This window comes from Mastigoproctus giganteus, unplaced genomic scaffold, assembly GCF_048544385.1.
Source record: "Mastigoproctus giganteus isolate SK-2022 unplaced genomic scaffold, ASM4854438v1 scaffold_15, whole genome shotgun sequence".
Taxonomy (NCBI): Eukaryota; Metazoa; Arthropoda; class Arachnida; order Uropygi; family Thelyphonidae; genus Mastigoproctus; species Mastigoproctus giganteus.
The window spans coordinates 6,888,725-6,911,634 of NW_028328292.1; the positions used below are offsets into that span (position 1 = coordinate 6,888,725).

General features: G+C 36.9%; 1 protein-coding gene across 1 annotated transcript in view; it reads left to right on the top strand.

The window, feature by feature from the left end:
* The window catches only part of Zdhhc8 (zinc finger DHHC-type containing 8), a 110,116-nt gene that overhangs the window by 30,529 nt on the left and 56,677 nt on the right, over positions 1-22,910 (top strand). The window contains exon 3 of the mRNA XM_090389390.1: positions 16,787-16,944. Within this exon, the coding sequence (XP_090245516.1) occupies positions 16,787-16,944 (158 nt within the window). The remainder of the gene's footprint in view (positions 1-16,786; positions 16,945-22,910) is intronic.

The following is a 22,910-nucleotide window of genomic DNA, read 5'->3' on the forward strand; positions in this document are numbered from 1 at the left end:
GGAGGACAAACTAGATCGGGGGCCCCCTTATGTAATGGACATGGGATAGTATTTGATACCCCCACTGAAGTTTCAGATAAACTCAACAGTTACTTTGCATCGATTTACAGGAGAAAAACCCTTTGTGCCAATGAGAAATTGTGAGAGTGAAGTTAAAATGTAATTAATGATGTCGAAATTTCACATGATTATTTCATGAAGAAGCTTTCAAGCCTACAGGCTAGTAAGGCTCCTGAGATTATTATTATTATTACCATCATCAGCCACATGGCGCAAGGAAGCCCGGGGCTTATGCTACACCAGCCAAAAAAAAATTCCCGAGTTACCCTGAGAGAGAGAAGTAGAAAGGAATCACCAAGAAAAAGAATGATGATATCCAGCTCAGGGTTAATGGCATATACCATAGAATCTTAAGGGAGGTGGCAAGTGAGCGCATTGAACCATTGAGGCTAATTATGAGAGCATCACTGGATTCGGCAGTGATTCCGTTGGATTGGAAAAGAACCATCCTCAATACATAAGGATGGTTCTAAGAGTGAATTGGGAAATTACTGGCTGGTCAGTGTAACTTCAGTAGTAGGGAAATCATGGAGACAATGATCAAGAGTAGAATTCAGGATCATTTAGATAGAAATGGAATTCTGAAGAATACTCAGTGTGATTTTGTAAAGTGAAAATCATGTTTAACTAATCTGGATAGCTATTTTGGCAGGGTCACTCAAGAACTGGATTTAGAAAATATTTTGACATTGTTTATTTGGATTTTAGCAAAGCATTTGACTCACTTGCACATGAGCAATAACTTTATAAGCTGGAACAGGTTGGAATCACATGAGGCAGAGGGTTGTGTTAAACAGTTATTTCTCAGATTGGGTTGATGTAAGAAGTGGGGTTCCCCAAGGATCAGTATTAGGACCACTGTTGTTTTCGATTTTCATAAATGATGTCGATGAAGGGATAGAGAGTGTGATGTTTAAATTTGCAGACGATGTAAAGATTGGTAAAGCGGTTAATGATCACCGCCAAGAAGTGCTTTTTCAGAGTGACCTAGATAGACTTCAAGATTGTTCAGAAAAATGGCAGCTACGCTTTAATCCAGCAAAGTGTAAGGTATTACACTTGGGGAACAGGCACCACCATAGCCAGGTGAGCAGGAGCTGCAGTGCGTATCTCACACTTCTTGATTAGACTGGGGTTCGAGCCCGTGACCAAATACCAAGGATGCAGAAAGGTCGGGGAATGACTAACACATATCCCCAGAGCAATATGGCCTTAGTTGCTAATGCTTCTAAAAAACAAATAACAATAACTTGGGGAACAGTAACTCCAAAATAACTTATACACTTGGTGGAGTTGAACTAAAGCCGGTAGTAGAGGAAAGGGACTTTGGTGTCACAATCCAGTCAGATATGAAGTTCTCCGAGCATTGTAGACAGGTTGCAATTAAGGCCCATGATGTGCTATCGATAATTTATTGAACAATTGCTAGTAGAGATTATGTGCTTCTCGAAAGGGTCCTAATATGGGCAACACGCCTGGTGTGATCGGCAAAGGGATATCCATATGAGGAAAGACTTCGAATATATGGGTTGCAGAGCTTGGAAACTAGGCGCCCTGAGGAGACTTGATTGAGTTGTTTAAGGCTCTGAAAGGCATAAGTATAATGAATGAGGATGAATTTTTCAGTTATAAATGATTCTAGAACTCGGGGCCATAATTTGAAGTTATGGGGGGAGATGTTTAGACTTGATTGCAGGAAGTTTTATTTTAGCCAGCAAGTTATAAATTACTGGAATAAGCTACCTATGTGGGTGGTAGAGGCTGACAGTTTGGGGAAATTTAAAAGATCAACTGCATAATTACCTACGTGAAGAGAGAAATGCATAGATTGCCTTTCCATTTCTCTTATTAATTATTATTTTTTAATTTTCTTATTATTTATTTTATTTTTATTTAATTTTTTAAATTTATTTTTTGTATTATTATTATTATTTTTTTTTGGCTGGTGCAGCATAAGCCACAGACTTCCTTGCACCATGTAGCCATTATTAATACTAATTATCAGCAGTGAACATAATATATTAATGTGGGATCCCATTAAATTTATAACAGCTGTCAAGGGTAATGGGAAGAGAATTTTTGCTTTTGTAAAGATGGCTACAGTGGTTGAATACAATTTTTAAATTCCCTTCAGTGGGACAAACTGACAACATTAACTAAACTGGTTCTAAATGGGAAGTGTTCAGAGAAATAATCATTGAGGCTACTTAGTTTTTTATACCAACTAAGAGATATTCATCAAGGTTTAGACCAGTGGCATGAAAACCTATTTCGCTTGTGACCCCCCCCACTTATTAAATATAAAATTGATATAAAATATAAAAGTGACCCCCCTTATTAAATATAAAATATAATATAGAATCGACCCCACAATGTAAATACCGAGGTGGGATAGTAGAAAATTTTATTTGAGTACTGAGAAAGGAATAAAACATTTCTTTCTTTTTAATTTACACATTAAAATAATTATTTAATATTTTAATTGAATACAGTAAAAACAACCAATCAAATTCTTATCCTTCAATTAAAATTACAAAACGATAAAAAATGAACAGTTACAAAACAATTAATGAGAAGGATGAGCCTGAATAACCGATAATATTTGGCTGGATATTTGCTAATCTCATGTCATTTTCTGGATCAAGTCTGGAATGCTGTTTTGTTTTTATAGCTGTTAATTTTGAGAAACCAACCTCACATAAATATGTAGACCCGAAAGGTAGCAATGTTTGTATCACCATTTTTGATAATTCTGGATATTCGCCTCGAAGAGAAAGCCAAAATTTTTCACAAGTTGTAGTGTTGAAATGAGCAGGTAATGCTTCATCACACAACAGGTCGATAAGCTCTTCCTTTTGCTCAATGGTAATTTTGGGGCATGAAGAAATATCAAAGGCAAAGGGATCACGAATCCAATTCAACTTTTTTTTTGGAGAAACATGAAATCGTTTTGGAAAAATTCTTAATTAGCATGACAATGATATCTCTAAATTGTAAAATGTCAATATTACTGCTATTAACAAAATCAGAAAAACATGAGAACATTTCAGTGTTATTACGCTGAAATTCAGTTTTCCAAAGATTAAGCTTCTCTTTGAAAGCTTCTATTTTATCATTGAGTATTAATATATTTGTTCCCTTTCCTTGAAGACTTAAATTTTAAATCATTAAGTTTTTGAAATATATCAACAAGGTAACTAAGTTTTCCAAGCCATTTTTAATTTGTAAACAATTGTGCAAGGTTCTGATTTGTATCTGATAAAAACAATAAAACTTCATGTTTGAGGTCAAAAAGATGTCGCAACACTTTTCCAGTGGACAACCACCTCACTTTCTTATATAAAAGAAGCATTTCATAAGCGGATCCAATTTCATTATAAAGTATTGTGAAAAGTCTGCTATTTAATCTTCCACTTTTAATAAAGTTGATCACACTTACTGCATCTTTCAAAACTTCGTGTAAATCTGTTTGCATTTTCTTCACTACTAATACTTCCCTATGTATAATGCAATGATTAAAAACTATATTTGGAGCAATTTCCTTTACTTTGCTTTTTAAACCTTTATTTTCTCCTGTTAATGCAGCTGCACCATCAGTACAAATCGCAGCACATTTGTTCCACGTCAGATTATTTGTTTGAAAGAAAATATTCTCGCCCAGCATTCTTCCTTCTAAACAGCTTTACAAAATAGAAAATCCTCCAAAATATCTCCCTCGTAGCAGTATCTGACATATACAATTAGTTGAGCAATGTTTGAAATATCTGTGGATTCATCTAGCTGCATTGCAAAAATTGGACTTTCTCAATCGATTTAATAAATTGAATTTTATGTTGTCCACGATAACTGCAATATGCAGCGAGACTGTGTCTCCGGACAGAGGAATAGTTTTAAAATTGTTGCTGTACTTTTCTCCATGCATAATTGAAATTATTTTTATTGCAGCGGCAAGGGATTCAGCAATAGTATGTGATTTCAAATTTTTTCCTATTAAATACAAAACTTCTAACGATGCTCTTAAAGCTTTATAAGGAACTGCCATATGTTTCTTCATGAAAGATTTCTGACCTTGTATAGCGTCGGTGTGGCTTTTGAAAAAGGATTCAGTTTTTTTTATATTAGCTCTGGATGTTTTGTATGCAAGTGTCTTTTTAATTTAACAGGTTTCATGCTTTCGTTAGCCAGTTTTTCATAGCATATTATGCACACAGGATGTTGCTCATTATCAACAACACTGTAGGTGAAGCCATTCTTCATAAATTCCTCTTGATATTTTCTATTTTTTTTTTTTTTTCCTTTTGATTTGGAATATGATGGCTCTACCAGAAATTGGTGGTTGCACTACACTTGAAATAACTTAGTGTCCAAATTTTCACATGATATAATATTTCTTACCTTATATAGGTTCTGAAGTACCTGTAGCAATATTATTGTCGTCACTCCTCGGCCTTTTTGTTCTGATTACCCAGTTGTCCCTGGTAAAATGTATTTTTTTCTTCTTAAAAACAACGATAATAATAATGAAACATACAATAGAAAAAGTAGCAGGAGAATGGAAAAAGACATCCAAATTGATATGAATGCACCGAATTATGAAGCAGAATAAAATGCACACGCAACACACTTGCTATTTACTGCTAACTTATATTCGCACCTCTGGCCTTTAGGAAATTTGAGAATTTGTGCTGTAGGATAGCAAGCACGAATTAAGAGCTAAAGGGATTAAATGAATAGTACTTCTGGGTACTACTCAGTTGCTGAGTTGTACTGAGAAGTATTAATATATACTGAGAAGTTGCACTAGCCAGCCGCTTTTTTTATCCATGGTCAGTGAGCAAATTAACGCGAATTTCAGAAGCAGTAGGGTTCATCTCAGACTTAGCTCCAGTAGTAAGATTTCTACACGTACAGTATTGAAAAAGTAATTTTAACAACAGGTTTTTAGCTTCTATGTGCACAAAAAAAAATAAATTTATTTAAAAATTTCCACAACCCCTCTGGTGTTGCACCCCACAGTTTGTGCACCACTGGTTTAGACTTAAGTGGATGTCATGTGAACTGACGAGCCTAATGATAGAGAAGAAAAATGCATGGAATGATTATAAATTATGGTGAGAGATTATGGAAAGTGTTAAGTGGCTAAGAATTCAAATAAAAGTAGTAAAGAATTTTGTGACCAGAAGGTCACAAAACCAAAACAGGCATAGTTGATGTCACATTGCTGTTATGTGTGTTCACAAGAGATTTTGATTATGTGACTGAGCCATTCTGTGTGGCTTTTTTAGTACTGTACTGCACTGCAAATTGGCTTCCCTGTAAACATTGCCTAAATGTGGAACTATGCTTGCGCTAAGAAATTGACGGATCTGGAAAGTTTATTTTTGGGAGTAAACTCACAAGGATTTAATATCACCCACATATATATGTACTTAACCTCTGCTTGAGAACATTGTTTTCATTTTGAATTCCAGTCAGATGGCATTATTCTCTTGCAAAGATTGAGCCACTTTTTACACAACACAGTACAATACTTTTACTATGGATGGCAAATGAAAAGTTATTTGTGATAAGATGAGTTAGTAGAGAACAGAAAATGGGAGGAAGAAATGTCTTGTTGCTCATGAATTTAACATATTGAACTGAACAGCTCACACAATTTGGAATTCAAAACAAAAAAATTAGAGCAATTTAAAAGAAATGTAACAAAGTGTAATGCATATGTAAACCTAAACATTCTGACAGAAGGCTTTAGAAGGCCTTCTGTCAGAATTTACAGAAGGCTTTCTAAAACATTCTTTAGAAGGCTCTTCTAAAGTAATTTAAGCAGCAGAGGAGTGAAAATATCGTGGTAAGTGGCTCACTTTTAGTGATTACAGCAGAACATTTTGCCAAATTATTTGGATTTGAGAACTTTATATATTCCACCCACTGGATAGATTGATTTAATGTGTGTATGTATGTAAATAGTGTGCACAATGCCTACAAAAGTGAAACATTTAGTTGACATGGATGGCCAGTGCAACGTTGAGTCTGTTTGGTGTGATATAAGCACTGGGAAAGCAAAAATGAGAGTAGGAGTGTGTGTTATAGGCTTAATGACTGTGATGAGTATACCAAACAGCTACACAGGGAAATAGAGTAGGATGAAAATCAGAATGTCTTATAATGGGCGATTTTAACTCTCATATATTGACTGGAACTTGTGGGTTGGTCACTCACAGGCTAGCAAGACTTTTGTAGATTTATTGATTGACTGTTTTTCTATAGCAGCATGTCGAGAGGCCACCAGAGAGAGTAATACTATTGATCAGCTTATCAACAGTGATTATTCAGGCATTAAGAATCTGCCAATAAAGGGACCACTAGGTGGCAGTGCTCACAATGTACTGATGTGGAATTTACTTTAAGTTATAACTACCATCAGGGGTAAAGGGAAGGGGTTTTGTATTCATAAAGGTGACTGTAGTGGTGTCAGACAGTTTTCAAGTTGTATACAGTGGGACCAACTGATGGTGTTAACTAACAGCAAATTCTAAATAGGAAGTATTCAAGGAATTAATCTTAGACGTTACTAGACTTTTCATACCAACCAAGAAATACTGTTCAAGGTTTAGGCCTAAATGGATTGCATACTAGCTTAGGTCTAAGCTAGTATGCAATAAAGTCACAAAGGAGGTTAGGCAAGTAAAGGCAGATTACGAGAGATATTTGGCAAAGGATGCAAAGAGAAAGAGTAAAGACTTGTTCCCTTATGTAAAAGGAAGGGGATGAATCAGATTAGTTCACTTGATATTGATGATTTATCTGTTGATCCTGCTTAGATAGCTGACAAACTGAAAGAGTATTTTGTATCTACATTCACACATTAAGGAATTCTGTAGGGAAGTGGCAGCAAGGAATGTATCAAACTTTAACAGGGAGTTAAATGATTTTGTAATAACTGAGGGCAAAGTGGAGGAGAAATTGAAGTTAAACATACAAAAGGCTCCAGATGTGGATGGGATCTATCCAATTTTGTTAAAGGAGGCAGCAAGAGAAAGGGAAGCAAGCAGATCCTTAGTTATAATTAGAGAGCATCCTTTGACTCAGGGGCAGTTCTTCCAGAGAAATAATGGAGTCACTGGTTAAAGATGCAATGCAAGCTCATCTAGACAAGGCTGCAATTATAATTCAGACAAAGCATGGGTTTGTTAAGGGGAAATCTTGACTGACCAATTTCATTGTATACTCTGATGTGGTCACAAAGGAACTGGATGCAAAAATAATTTTGATATCATATACTTGGATTTCATTAAAGCTTTTGATGCAGTTGCATATAGAAGGTTACTGTACAAATTGGAGCAGTATGGCATTAAGGGCAAGTTGCTGCTGTGGATAAAGGAATGGTTGTGTGGGAGAAGACAGTGGAAATTAATGGACACTGTTCTTTGTGGGCTAATGTTATTAATGGAGTCCCATGTTGGGCCCATTGTTGTTTTCTATATTTGTCGGTGATATTGATGAAGGTATATCAGGCTTAATGTCCGAGTTTGCAGATGATACAAAGGTTGGCAGGGTTGTTATTGTCAGTAATTGCACTATACTGCTGCAACAGGATCTATAAAAGTTGGGCAGATGTGCCGAAAAGTGGCAACTGAAGTTTAACATTGACAAATGCAAAGTACTGCATGTGGGGTTACTGCTAAAGTAATGTACAAAGTATGTGGTACTCTACTCAGGGTAATGGAAAATGAGAAAGACTTGAGGGTAATTGTGCAGTCAGATATCAAGTTTTCAGAGCAGTGCAGACAATCTGCCAGAGCAGCTCATGGGGTGTTGAACTTTGCTAGTAGGAATAAGGAGGTGATTATCCCCTTATCAGGCAGTGATCGGGACACACCTTGAGTACTGCATACAGGTCCGGCGTTCTCATTTTAGGTAGGATGTAGAGCCGCCGGAATGAGTGCAGAGAGATGCAGCGAGATTTGTGAGGGGGAACAAAGGGATGCTCTTACCTAGAAAGGCTTGAGTTCATTCTGCAAATTGCAGCAACTGGAGACTAGTCACCTGCAAGGTGATCTGAGTGAGGTGTAAAAGTCTCTGAATGATTTGAGTAAGCTTAGTGCTGATGTGTTTCTTCCTCTTGCCTAGATTACACACTTAAGAGGACATAAATTTAAATTGAGGAAAGACAGTTGCAGAATAGAACTGCATAAATTTGCCTTTAGCCAGCAAGTGGTTGATTGCTGGAACAAATTTCCATCTGTCGTTGTGGAAGTTGATAGTTTAAATAAATAATGGAATTTATTTATTTATTATTATTTTTTTTGTTTGGCTGATGCTAAAGCTTCCTTTCTTGCATCTGCCATGCTAGTGCTAAGACAGATCAGTGGGCACTGGTCTTCGTGGACTAATATTATTAGTGGAGTTCTCCAGGGTTCAGTGCTGGGTTTTGTTGTTTTCAATATTTATAAGTGATATTGAAGGTATATCAGGCTTAATGTCTAAGTTTGCAGATGATACAAAGGTTAGGTAGGGTGGTTAACAACAGTCATCAGGTGAGCTATTGCCAACAAAATGTAGGAAAATGGGGTCGATGGGCTAATAAATGGCAGTTGAAGTTTGAAAAATGCAAGATATTGCACATGGATAGCCATAACCTCAGAGTAACTTATCAGCTGTGTGGTACTACACTATGGATAGTGGATAATGAAAAATTCCCGGGGGGTAATTGTGCAGTCAAACAAATTCTTTGAGCAGTGCAGACATGCTGCCAGGACAGCTCTTAGGATTTTGTCAATGATATACAGAAACTTTACTAGCAGGGATAAGGAGGTGATTATTCCTATGTATAAAGCTATGTTTAGGCTGCATCTTGCAGTACTGTATAGAGGTGTGGAGGTATCACTTTAGAAAGGATGTAGATCTGGTGGAACTGGTGCAGAGGAGGGCAACTAGATGGGTGAAGGAAACAAAAGGGTGCTTCTATCTAGAAAGGCTTCAGTTCTGCAAATTGCAGCATCTCAAGACCAGACATCTGCAGGGAGATCTGATTGTGATTTAAAGCTTTGAATAGATTGAGTAAGCTAGATGTTTAGCATTAGTAGTAGAGGCATATGATGCAAGAAAGCAAGCTTATTCAGCATCAGCCAAAAAAAAAAAAAAAAAAACCCACTCCCATTTCACCCCTCTGTTCGTTCGAAATACCTGTCCAGTTGAGCTTTAAATTTGTTCAGGCTATCAACTTCAACAACAAGTGATGGAAGTCGGTTCCACCAACCAACCACCCGCTGGCCAAAGGCAAATTTCCGCACATCTATCCGACATCCGTCCTTCCTCAATTTGAATTTATGCCCTCTGAGGTGATTATTCTGAGCAAGATGAAGAATCCCATTGGCATTGAGCATGCTCAAACCATTCAAAGCCTTATACACCTCTATCAGATCGCCTCGCCGGTGCCTAGTCTCCAGACTCTGTAATTTGCAAAACTTAAGCCTTTCTTCGTAAGAGCAACCCTTTGTTCCATTCACTAATCTTGTTGCCCTTCTCTGTACCCGTTCCAGCAGTTCTACATCCTTCTTGAAATGAGGCCTCCAGACCTGTATACAGTACTCAAGATGTGGCCTAACCATTGCCTTATACAAGGAATAATCACCTCCTTATCCCTGCTAGAAAAATTCCTGTATATCATTGACAAGACACTATGAGCTACTCTTGCAGCTCGTCTGCACTGCTCAGAGAACTTCATATCTGCCTGCACAACCATCCCCAGATCCCTTTCATTCTCTACCACTGTCAGTGTAGTACCGCAGAGTTGATACATTGCTATGGGGTTACTGTTTCCCATATGTAGTACTTTACATTTTTCAATGTTAAACTTCATTTGCCACCTCTCAGCCCATCTGTTCAACCTTTCCAGATCCTGTTGCAGCAGCATAGCGTCAGTAGTGTCCTTAACGACCCTGCCAACCTTTGTATCATCTGCAAACTTGGACATTAAACTTGATATCCCATCATCAATATCATTCATAAACACCGAAAACAACAACGGACCCAACACTGAACCTTGAGGAACTCCACTAATAACATTAGTCCACGTTGAGCAGTGTCCATTGATTACCACTCTCTGTGTTCTGCCACTCAACCATCCCCTTATCCATAGCAGCAATTTGCCTCCAATGCCACACTGCTCCAATTTGTGCAGCAGTCTTCCATGTGCAACAGTATCAAAAGCCTTTCTAAGATCCAAATATATAATATCAAAGTTATTCCCTGCATCCAGTTCTTTTGTGACTACATCATAGTATCCAATCAAATTGGTCAGGCAAGACCTGCCCTTAACAAAACCATGCTGCGTCTGAGCTATAACTGAATTCTTGTCTAGATGATCCTGCAGTGCTTCTTTAACCAGTGCCTCCATTAATTTACCTGGAACAGAAGTTAAACTAACAGGTCTATAATTACTTGTGTCAGCCTTTGAACCTCCTTTGTGAATTGGGGTTACATTTGCACATCTCCAGTCTATGGGTACCTCCCCTGAGTCCAAAGAAGCTCTCATAATTATGGCTAGGGGTTTGCATACTTCCTTTGCTTCCTCCTTTAATATAACTGGATAGATCCCATCCACCCCAGGTGCCTTTTTTTATGTTTATCCTCAACAATCTCTCCTCCACTTTCCTCTCAGTTATTACAAAATCATCCAGCTCACTGCCAATGTTTACTTTACCTACATCATTCTCCTTCCTGAATAACTCCTCATGCTTGAATGTAGATGCAAAATACTCGTTTAGATTGTTAGCCACCTGAGCATGATCCTCAACTGCTGAACCATCAATATCCAGTGGACCAATCTGATTCATCCCTTTCCTTCTCGAGTTCAAATATGTAACGAACTCTTTTCTGTTTTTCTTTGCATCCTTTGCCAAGGATTTTTCGTAGTCTGCCTTTGCCTGCCTAATCTCCTTTGTGACTTGGTTACAGACCAACTTATATCTATCATAGGCTTCCATGTCACCCATTAATTTGTATGTATCCCATGCATTTTTCTTCTCTGCCACATGTCTCATTAATTCATCTGACAACCATTTAGGCCTAAACCTTGAACAATATTTCTTAGTTAGTATGTAAAGCCTGGTAGCCTCCAAGATTAGTTCCTTGAATGCTTTCCATTTTGAGTTTGCTGTTGGTAACATCATCAGTTGGTCCCACTGTATAGAATTTAAATACTGTCTCAGACCATCATAGTCACCTTTACGAAAACAAAAACCCTTCCCTTTACCTCTGATGGTAGTTACCTCCTTGAATAAATCCCACTTCAACACACTGTGATCACTGCCACCTAGTGGTTCATTTATCTGCAGATTCTTAATGCATGAAGAATCACTACTGATAATCAGATCAAGAGTATTGCTCCCTCTTCTTGCCTCACGAACATGCTGATGTAGAAAACAATCATCCAATAAATCCACAAAAGCCTTGCTAGTGTGCGAGTGACCAACCCACAAATTCCAGTCAATATCTGGGAAATTAAAATCCCCCATTATAAGACTCTCTGATTTACTGGCCCACTCTATTTCCCTGTACAATATCTTATTATACTCATCAGAGTCATTAGGCCTATAGCACACTCCTACTCTCAATTTTGATTTCCCTATGCTTATGTCACACCAAACTGACTCGACACTGCCCTGTCCATCGATGTCGACTGGCTTCACTTCCTTGGACTTTATGTGTTTCTTAATTAATAGCATAACCCCTCCTCCCCTCCTGTCCTGTCTATCCTTTCTATACACATTGTATTCCCCAAATTCCAGTTCCGCATTACTTATATCTGTGTGACACCACGTCTCTGATATCCCAACAATATCTGCCTTTGATGTTTTGAGCAATACCTCAAATTCATCAAATTTATTTACCAAACTCCTAGCATTGGTGTACACGCAGGTATACATGCACCTGTTTCTATTCTTAGCTACCCTAACACAACCCATGTGTTTACTTGTACCGCAATGACTACCAGCAGTCTCTGAAATATCCTGCATCTTGTTTTCCAGGCTTCTGCTCATTTCAATAGAAGCAGTGCACGAATCACTTCCACCTCTGCCAGTGGCTACTGTTAATCTATTAGTCCTTGTATCCCCCCCAACTAGCAGTTTTCCGACCCACCTAACACTGCCTCGACAGCATCAGCAAATATTCTTGCACCCTTTTTATTTAAGTGTATCCCATCCCTGTAGAAGCAATCTCTCCTGTTAACAAGTACAGTCCAGGCTGAAAAAAATTCTACCCCTTGAGCCTTGCACAATCCCTCCAGGGCCGAATTGATCGACAAGGCTCTCATCATATACTCCCTCCTATCGTGTCTGGGCAGAATTGCAGACACTTTCAAGTTCAACCCTAATTCACGGCTTTTTTTTCAACAGTGACCTGTACTTGCTAAATACCATGTTAATGGTATTCTTACAATTGCTGAGACTACACATGAGGGGGCATAAATTCAAGTTGAGGAAGGATGTTTGCAAGATAGATATATGGAAGTTTGTCTTTAGCCAGTGGGCGGTTGATTGTTGGAACAGGCTTTCATCTGTTATTGTGAAAGTGGATGGGTTAAATAAATTCTACGGAGAACTAGACAAATTCTTGGAAAGTATGGATGAGTGTGAACTGTGTTTTTTTTTTTTTTTTTTGCTGATGCTATATCAGCTTGCTTTCTTGCATCATTTTCCATTACTACTACAATTTCATCACATAATTTGTACAGCTTTAGAGTAAAAGCTGAATACATTTTTGTGAATTCATCAGACAATGTGAACTTCAGATCAAGTCTCTGATTGATTATTACTTTTTACTTTTGCTCTCGGGTTGTAATCCCCACCATTTTCAGATGGTTGCTAGTTGTATGGATTTGGACCGAGTTTTCCATTAGGGGCTGGCTGTGTGGAGTGGATTTCTTTGTGGAATTTTGAAAAAATCACAGTTGGTTAGCATTAAAATGAAGTTGTCAAATCAGATGGGTTCTTTGTGGAATTTTGAAAAAAATCACAGTTGGTTAGCATTAAAATGAAGTTGTCAAATCAGATCAGAATTTTTAAAGGAAAGTACAGTCAGTCCTCGTATAGCACGATAGTTGTGTTCCTAGAAACCCTCGTGCAATATAAACAACAGGCCCTATGGGAAAAATAGGGTTAGGTGCCGACTACCCAAGATCGAACACACATTTGTAACCAAAACATTACCAAACACAATAAATAATCGTAATAAAATACGTATTTTATCACGACTATTACGTAATAAAATATTGCTAATGCTTTTGCTTCTATCTTAAGCAAACTTGTTTTTTGTTTGATTTTCTATCCAAACAGATGACAGCCGTTCCATCTCTTCCAATTCTTTGGGTCTTAATCTAATGGATTTTAATTACACTTTGAGTTGTTTCTGCTATGAAAGTTTTTATTTTCTCTGCATTCTTTGTAATTCTCGGCATTGCCTCATTTAGGACGTGCAATATAACACGGTCTTTCATTTCGCTCAAAGCGTTTCACAATTTCATATTTTTTCTCTATCGACAGAGGCGGACTGGCCATAAGCCTTACCGGGGAAACCCCGGTGGGCCGGGGGCTGGTGTGATTTTGGCCATAAACCATAGTATGAGGCCACTATAAATTTTCCCGGGTAAGAATTTTTGACCAAGTCCGCCTCTGTTTATCGATATTGCTTTTCTTTTTCTCTCTGATTCTGCAGTGTCTTCACCAGGACGCTTCCTTTTCACACCTTTTAATTAAGTATTTTACTCATTTTTAGGGAATAAAGCACAATTAGAAAATGAGGAGGCACGCTTGATACACATAAACAAAGCTGCACGCGTGTAGCAACTGAATAAACAACACCGTAAAGGCAGAGATACACTATTAACACCTCACATTTTACTAAAGCACATTTCTAGGGGTTACTAGCATAAAACAATAAAAACAATTTCCAGTTGCATTTCTGCTAGTGGAATCTGTTATAAACTGGTAGTAAACTCGATCTAATTGCATTTGCGATTATACCGATTGCTGGAATTGTGTGGGTTTTTACGTTAGTATGGTGAAATGTGTTTCTCCTTCACTGATATAAGAAACATAAATACATTTTCAGAATCTTCTCTTCATTCCTATCGTGTTGTGTTCGGTTGGGGTGATTCTGCGTCCGACTGCCGTTTCTTGTTAAAACAAAGGCGAATCGTGCTTAAGCGAATTTGGTTCGTGTTATATAAGATATCATTCCCCTATTTATAAATCGTGTAGTGTAAACACGTGTTATACGAGGACTGACTGTATAAGGAAAAAATCACTGGCATCTGTGTATTTATCTCTTGATTCAGACAGCTTGTTTTGAGACAACTGAGACCAACTTTTGCAACCTCCTGATTTTCAAAGCTACTGGTGACAGTATGACAAAATTAAAAGATTTCAAGATGGGTCTTACTATGACGGATATTATTTGACATGACTTTAAAGAAATGTACTTGTCAAACCCACATACTAAAAATTTATATCTAGTGTTTCACTAAACGTTCTCATGTTCAGATTTCATAATTTTTAGTACTGTAGAGCAGTGGTCTCAAACTGGCGGCCCGCGGGTCGCACCCCCCCCCTCCCGAAGCAATTTTACACGGCCCGCAAATACATTTCAATTATGTATTTGTTGCAAATACGGTGCTTATATTCACTCTCATTTTGTTAAAAAAAAAAAAAATTCCAGCCCGTCAGCTGCTTTCAGATCGTGCATTCGGCCTGCATGCAATTTCAGTTTGAGACCACTGCTGTAGAGTATTGATAATCTGCACTAATTGGGACCAGGGATAGTTTGGATTTTTGAACTTGTCAAAAAAACTGTTATGGAGTCTAAAAAAAAAGGTTTAGTAAGTTTAGAAATAAAAATGCTGGCTTTAAAATCTGAGGGATTGCCCAATTTTTTGTTAAAATCCAGCTCCTTTTCACACAACAGAGGGCCAGATATGGGTTCTCCTAAACTTCATCTCTGTGTGAACCACAAATAAACGGCATTTTTGAGGGATAATATAAATATTTTTTATTTTATTTTATTTTATTTTTTTGCACCATCATCTGCATCCAGTTTCGATGCGAATTTTAAAAATTTTTCCTTGTTGTTTTTAATGTCTGTTATGATTCATCCAAATCCAACCTCGTAAAATTTTGCTAACGAAGACCTGCTTTCTCCCTTTGAAAGTCTTTAAAATCTCAATCTTCAATTCAATTGTTGAAAAGTTCTGCTTCCTTTTAAAAGCCTAAGAAAACTATAGTACAGTAAAATAAAACTGTAAAACCTGTGTTCTCTTTTTACTCCATATCTCACTTGCTCATATCGTGTTAGTTGCAGTTTCTTTGTGCCGTGTTCTTTGTTATTGATTGACGCTTATCTTTTTTTACTGTTTTAGATTTTACAACCCCAAAAAAAATAATAAATGTCAATGAACAAACATATCACATTTCAAAGTGTTATGTTTAGTTAGTACTGTATGTATGTTAATTAAACTATGTTTAAGCATAAATTTATTTATGCTTACATAATTAGAATTGCCATTTAATAGAATCAAAATTCAATTCGCAAACATGATCACAACAACCGGTGCTTAATGCAATTATTTTATGGCACTAGCATTAAAAATAAATAAATAAATAAATAAATGCTGGCTCATTTGGTTTACTGACATTCAGATTTTTGATGCTCTACTGTATGTGAGATGGTGGAAAAAAAGACGTGTTCACTCAAAGCAGCTTTCCGCTAGACTTGGCACATAGCAACCAGTTGATATGTCCCTGCGTGCAAGCTTTTAGCTATTCCTATGCATTCAAGGATTATAAGATCACTAAACGTTTTGATCATGCCGTGTGTGATCAAAACGTTTAGTGATCTTATAATTTAATCATTGACACATGTTATATTTAGACCACGTCATATGTCAGAACTTTCAAGCATCTTATATTTCAAAATTGAATCAATACGAAAGGTTTCTTATTGATTCAAGTTTAGGTATAGTTTTTTAAATGATTTTAAAGTTAAATGTTTAACTTAATTATGATTTAGTGGAATGATTGATATTGAAGAATAGTAGAGCAGCCACCTGTAATGCTTCTAAAGAAGACAATGCAAGAATTTTAGAGAGACCTGAAAAAGAAAAGGAAACTACTAGCATTTCAGAGTGCACTTTGCTCAGTCCATTTTGAACAGTGTAAAAATAAACACAGGAGATGGAAGTTCACTTTATTTTATACATGTATGTTTACTTAACACACACACACACACCACACCACAACTGGTCCTCGATATTTATCATGAATTGGTTCCAGGAAAGTCATAATCTTAAACACTAAATTTAATTCTTGGATAAATAAAAGCCAATTAAACTGGTTTAATGATAATTTTAATGGCTTAAAAATATATTTGCATTTCAGTGTACTGTTTGAAAGGTGATCACCCTTGATCTATATACTGGGAACTTAAAATCAATTTGATGTCTGCAAATTATAATTATAATATGTAATAATTTTGGCTGGCTTAATCACCAAAATAAATTATATATGTAGTCCATAATGTATAACAATATCTAATTAGAATATTAATGCTTGATATAGTCATATTTGAAAATATTCTTAATAGGTGACTTAAGAATAAAATTTTTGAAATGAAACTTGTAATTAATCATAGAAAACATTAACAGGTTTTTTTACTATCTTTGTTACAGCCAGTCCAGATGAAGACAAAGATGATGATTTCCGAGCTCCATTATATAAAAATGTAGAAATAAATGGAATCACAGTAAGAATGAAGTGGTGTGTGACATGTCAGTTCTACCGCCCACCAAGGTGCTCCCATTGTAGTGTTTGCAATGGGTGTATTGAGGTAGCTATTTGAAAAATTTAATAATATTCAGAATGTTAATGAAAACTTTAGTATAGTAATATACTTTTTAGTTCCCTCATTTATATCATAAAATACCCAATCTTATTGTTTTTCCCTAGTTTTTATTTATAAATTCTTGAAAATGATTTTACTACCTTAATTTACTGTTGCACTTGCAAATTTTTCAGGTTTTGTTTATTCTGTGTATAATTTCATTAATGATTCTGATCTGAATCTGCATATTGGATAGAAATATCCTGTTCATTTCTGCAGTTGCTTTTCTTACTCCTGCTGCTGCTTTAACTGTAAAGTAGTTGAAATGTACATGTTCATTAATAGTATCTATACAGAGTGACTTGAGGAAACTTTTATGGAAGAGAAGTAGTAATTGTAGAATTGAAAAATAAAATTTTGTGGGAAGATTCATTATTGGTTCAAAATGTGTTAATTTTGTTTGTCCATTATTGGTTCAAAATTTGCTGCTTTCCTTTTCTTAATAATACCTAATAACTTGTGATCTTTTACCATTCTTCTCAATAATTCATTTCTCACTGTCCTCGGGAGAGATTTTGTTGTATGTTTTCCATACAGCAAAATTGACCAAACGTAGCATTTCATCATATGTGTTCTAACTGTTAAATATAATTGTTGCTTCATAGCAATGACTTCATCTCATTGAAATGGTATCTTACTGTCTTAATTCCAGATCTTACTTCTGTATTATAGTCCACATTGTCATTTATTCAGCATCCCAGATATAAATCTATTTACTCTAATTTTTTTTTTTTTAAGTAGGTCTGTTGGTGTATTGGGATTATTTCTATTGTTGAGTATCATAAGCCTAGTTTGCTTGATATTAATCTTTAAACTCATCTTTAAGCATTCTTTGTGGTTAAGAAGGATTTGGATGTTTTGCTATTAGTTGTGAATGAGGCCATGTCATTGACATGGTGTTTTTTTTTTTTTTTTTTCCTCAGTCACAGCTATTCCCTTTTTTTTTTCCTTCAAGCATCTTTTTAAATATACTCTATTTCCAGACCATAAGAGACTTTTTTTTTTTTTTTTTTTTTTCCCCCTGAAAAGTGTTGCCTTAAATCCTACTGTCTTATGTTTGTTTGTTTTGGTTTTTAGGAGCATTAGCAACTAAGGCCATATTGCTCCGGGAATATGTGGTAGCCATTCCCTGACCTTCCCGCAATCTCCGTATTTGGTGGTGACAGGCTCGAACCCCGGTCTAATCAAGAAGCGTGTGCTACACACTGCTGCTCCTTCCCACCTGGCTACGGAGGCGCCACTGTCTTATGATCTGAAGGTATATATGAGGTGCACGCAGCAGTCTATCTTTTGCTGTGACTAGTGACAGTATGGGCAAAATGTCCAGGAGACTACCTTCTTAAAAAAAAAAAAAAAATAGTTCTTTTATTTTGTGACCAATTTAGATCATACGTAACATAGGCAACAAAAAGGATGGTTACTAAAATAAATATTGAGCTAGCTGTAATTTCAAGAGGCCATACCCAGCTGCTGTAATTGGACCAGTCGGCTAACAAACCCTTTAAGTTATATGTGAGGAATGGACCAAATGGTTGGTGTCAAACCGTGATTTGGTTTGAAACCAACAGGACAACTGACATGACCAACCCTTTCCCAGGTGTATAAATGGATGAATAATTAATGGGAGTTAGTGAAATATGAGACAATTACTAACAATTGAAGCTCTATATAATAACCCCATAAGGGAATGAGAAAAATGGTCATATCGGAAGGATGTTATATCGATCGTTCATAAAATCAGCAACAAAACAAGTACAAGCTTGAAAATTTAGTGTAATGCTACTAATACAATACAGTATAATCTTATTTATAATATATACTACAATATTAAACAAGAAAATTAGGTAATACTCCATTAGGTAATGCCCCTTTGAAAATCACATCAAGAAGAAGAGGGGGAAAGCAGTGGTGCATGGTTCGTAACTCCGCCCACTCACTGCATTCCCCCTTTTCTTCTCGACGACTGCACATGGAAAACGTTACGCAACATAACAGTATGGTGGAGCTGAAAAACAACGAAATTAACGGCAATATGGCAGTTTTTTTTGGAGCAGCTACTAAAATAATTATACATAAAAATATTAGTATTTTTTTTTTTTTTTTTTTTCAAAACGAAACAAACTAATGAGATGCAGTAAACGACCAATTTTCACTAAATAACTCCCGAAGTCACGTAAAAAGGTAACCTAAAAACCTAACCATTTTTCACTAAACACAAATGAAAGTCGATGAAAAATATTATTCCCATTGCAATTTTATTTTTCGTCCAACGACTGGTTTTCACTTGAATCCCTCACAAAGTCACGTAAAAACTTAACCATTTTTCTAAACACAAATGAAAGTGGCGCCTCCGTAGCCAGGTGGGCAGGGGCAGCAGTGCATAGCACATGCTTCTTGATTAGACTGGGGTTCGAGCCCGTCGCCACCAAATATGAAGGATGTGGAAAGGTCAGGGAATGACCACTGCATATCCCCAGAGCAATATGGCCTTAGTTGCTAATGCTCTTAAATAACAATAACAAATGAAAGTCAATTGAAAACATGATGCCTGTTATAATTGTTTTTCATCCAATGACCAATTTTAGCTTGAATCCCTGCCGAAGTCATAAAAACCTAACCTTTTTTCGCGAAACAGAAACGAAAGTCAATTAACACATGCAATAAACAATAAAATTGCTCTTTGCATAACCATAAAACAGCAACATAGATTTTTTTTTTACACAATACTAGGTTAATATGCAACATTCTCGCACTCACTCGCTCTATTGGGACTGAACAAAGGCAAAAAAAAAAACACAAAACGCAGACAAAAAACACAAAAAGAACCTAAGAAATAAAAAAAAAAATGTGACAGCAACACATGGCAGTAAAAAACAAAGAAACAGTTGCCTGCAGGATGGAACGGGATAACGACACAGAAACTCAGGACCACGTGGCAAGTAGCAAAATAACATTAACACCAGCAAGCGAACAGCAGAGCACTGAACAGAACAGAAACTAGCATTCAAATGAAAGTACAGTAAATGCAACGAATTTCACATTCAGCACTCCTGAAACGTCCGCCCGAAAGTCCGCGGGCGGAGTCACAACCTGTCAATCACTTCTTTCCCCTGTTCTGACAGCCAATTACAAGGGTGCACCATATATTGGTGTATACCGGAAAATTATGATTGTAGAGTGCTGTAAGGTTACAATTAAATTTTAAATTTCACTACATAGGCTACATACCTATCAAGACTTAACAAGAGAACTGTTTCATACTTTAAAATAATCTCTGAAAACATGCTGTTTCAATGGTAGAGCATGTTTTAAAAGAGAATTATGAAGGTGCACAATAGCAGTTATTTTCACTTTTGCAGTTTGGCTGCACTTGAAAAAATCCATGTACAGGTTCTAATCCTTGATGAACATCTTTCACTGAAACTTCTTGTTCAACCACAGTAGGTTTCTCATCTTCATCACTACAAATTTCAGAAGATTCCGTTACGTCTGCAATGAGTTCCTCTTCATTCACGCATATCCTGCCGTAGCCCGGTGGGCAGGAGCAGCAGTGCGTAGCACATGCTTCTTGATTAGACCGGGGTTCGAGCCCGTGTCGACCAAATACGGAGGATGCGGAAAGGTTAGGGAATGACCACCGCATATCCCCGGAGCAATATGGCCTTAGTTGCTAATGCTCCTAAAAACCAAATAACAAACAAACAAAACAAACAGCATATCCTGAAAATTAAACATCCACATCCACTTCTGCATAATCTTTGAAGCTTAAGTTTTCCTGTAAGTTTAGGTGATGACGCACACACTCAACTATTTTTTCCCTATTATTGGGCTGTTCTTTTCAATTAACAGAAAGAAGTATGCTAAACTTCACACATTGCGTCATTCAAGGCGGTAAATCGAGCATGTTTGAAGTAGTCGGCGATCACTTTTTCATCACTTCATTGCATGCTGTGAAACTCATAAAACATTGCCTGCAGGATGTCGATTTTGCATTGATTTTTGCTTTCAAGACAGTTTTGTTTAATAGCATTTTTTGTTTAATGCCATTCTTGGCTAGTTTTTCTTAACTATTTTCCTTCCATTTGTTTGTAGTGTCAAATCCATGGCTACATTTTTGCCACACTTTATTGAAAGACAGGCCATGGCGAATCTTAAGTTTCTGAAGCAATCCATCTGAAATTTTAAATTCTTCGATATCCATTTGATGCTCAAATAATTCAGCCTTAGATTTTAAAACATTACCATCTATGGGAATGTTTTCTGCACACAATCATTAGCCATTCCAAAAGTACCTTTTCATGATCCGGATACTTCACCTTTCATGCTCAAGTCCTACCTGGTGCAGCACTTTCGATCTTTTTCTGATCTTTCAGAATAGTGAACAGAGTATTCTTAGGAATGCCAAGCTGTTTGGCATTATCTACAGACTGCAAAATCCTAATTTTATCTGGCAAAGCTATCTGCTTTCTGGGAGCCATTCCAATAAATATATACTGTAACTACACTGTTGAAATTTCACATGTTTATTTAATAAAAAAAACTTTTGAGCCTACAGACCAGTAAGGCTCCTGGAGTTGATGGCATATGCTCTATAATCTTAAGGGATTCGGCAAGTGAGTGCATTGAACCATTGAAGCTAATTATGCGAGCATCACTGGACTCTGGAGTGATTCTGTTGGATTGGAAAAGTGCCAATGTATCTCCAATACATAAGGGTGGTTCTAAGAGTGAAGTGGAAAATTACTGGCTGGTCAGTCTAACTTCTGTAGTAGGTTGAAATCATGGAGACAATGGTCAAGTGTGGAATTCAGGATCATTTAGATAGAAATGGAATTCTGAAGGATACTCAGCATGGTTTTTGTAAAGAGAAAATCATGTTTAACTAATCTGGTTAGCTATTTTGATAGGGTCACTCAAGAGTTGGACTTTGGGAATAATTTTGACATTGTTTATTTGGATTTCAGCAAAGCATTTGACTCAGTCCCACATGAGCAGTTACTTTATAAGTTGGAACAGGTTGGAATCACAAAATAGCTGGAACAGGGCAGGAGGCAGAGGGCTGTGATAAATGGTTATTTCTCAGATTTGGTTGATGTAAGAAGTGGGGTTCCCCAAGGATCAGTATTAGCACCACTGTAATTTTTGATTTTCATAAATGACATCGATGAAGGGATAGAAGGGATAGATTTTCATGATGTCTAAATTTGCAGATGATGTAAAGATTGGTAGAGTAGTTGATGATTGCTGTCAAGCAGAGCTTCTTCAGAATGACCTAGATAGACTTCAGGGATGGTTAGAAAAATGGCAGCTCTGCTTTAATCCAGCAAAGTGTAAGGTATTGCACCTGGGGAACAGTAACCCCAAAATAAATTATACGCTTGGCAGAGTTGAACTAAAGCCGATAGTGGAGGAAAGGGACTTGGGTGTTACGATATGAGCATTTTAGACAGGTTGCAAAGAAGGCCCATGGTGTCCTGTTGATGATGTATCGAACAATTGCTAGTAGAGATAAAGACGTCATAATCTCACTGTATAAGACTATTGTTAGACCACACTTGGAATATTGTGTTCAGGTATGGAGGCTGCACCTAAAGAAAGACATTGTTCTTCTTGAAAGGGTCGAGAGGCGGGTAACTCGCCTGGTGAGATTGACAAAAGGGCATCCATATGAGGAGACTTCGAGTATGTGGGTTGCACAGCTTGGAAACGAGACACCTTAGAGGAAACTTGATTGGGGTGTTCAAGGCTCTGAGAGGCATAAGCAAATGAATGAGGACGAAATTTTTACGGTTATAAATGATTCTAGAACTAGGAGCATAATTTCAAGTTATGAGGGGAGATGTTTAGACTGGATTGCAGGAAGTTTTATTTGAACCAGCGAGTTATAAATTGCTGCAATAGGTTACCTACCT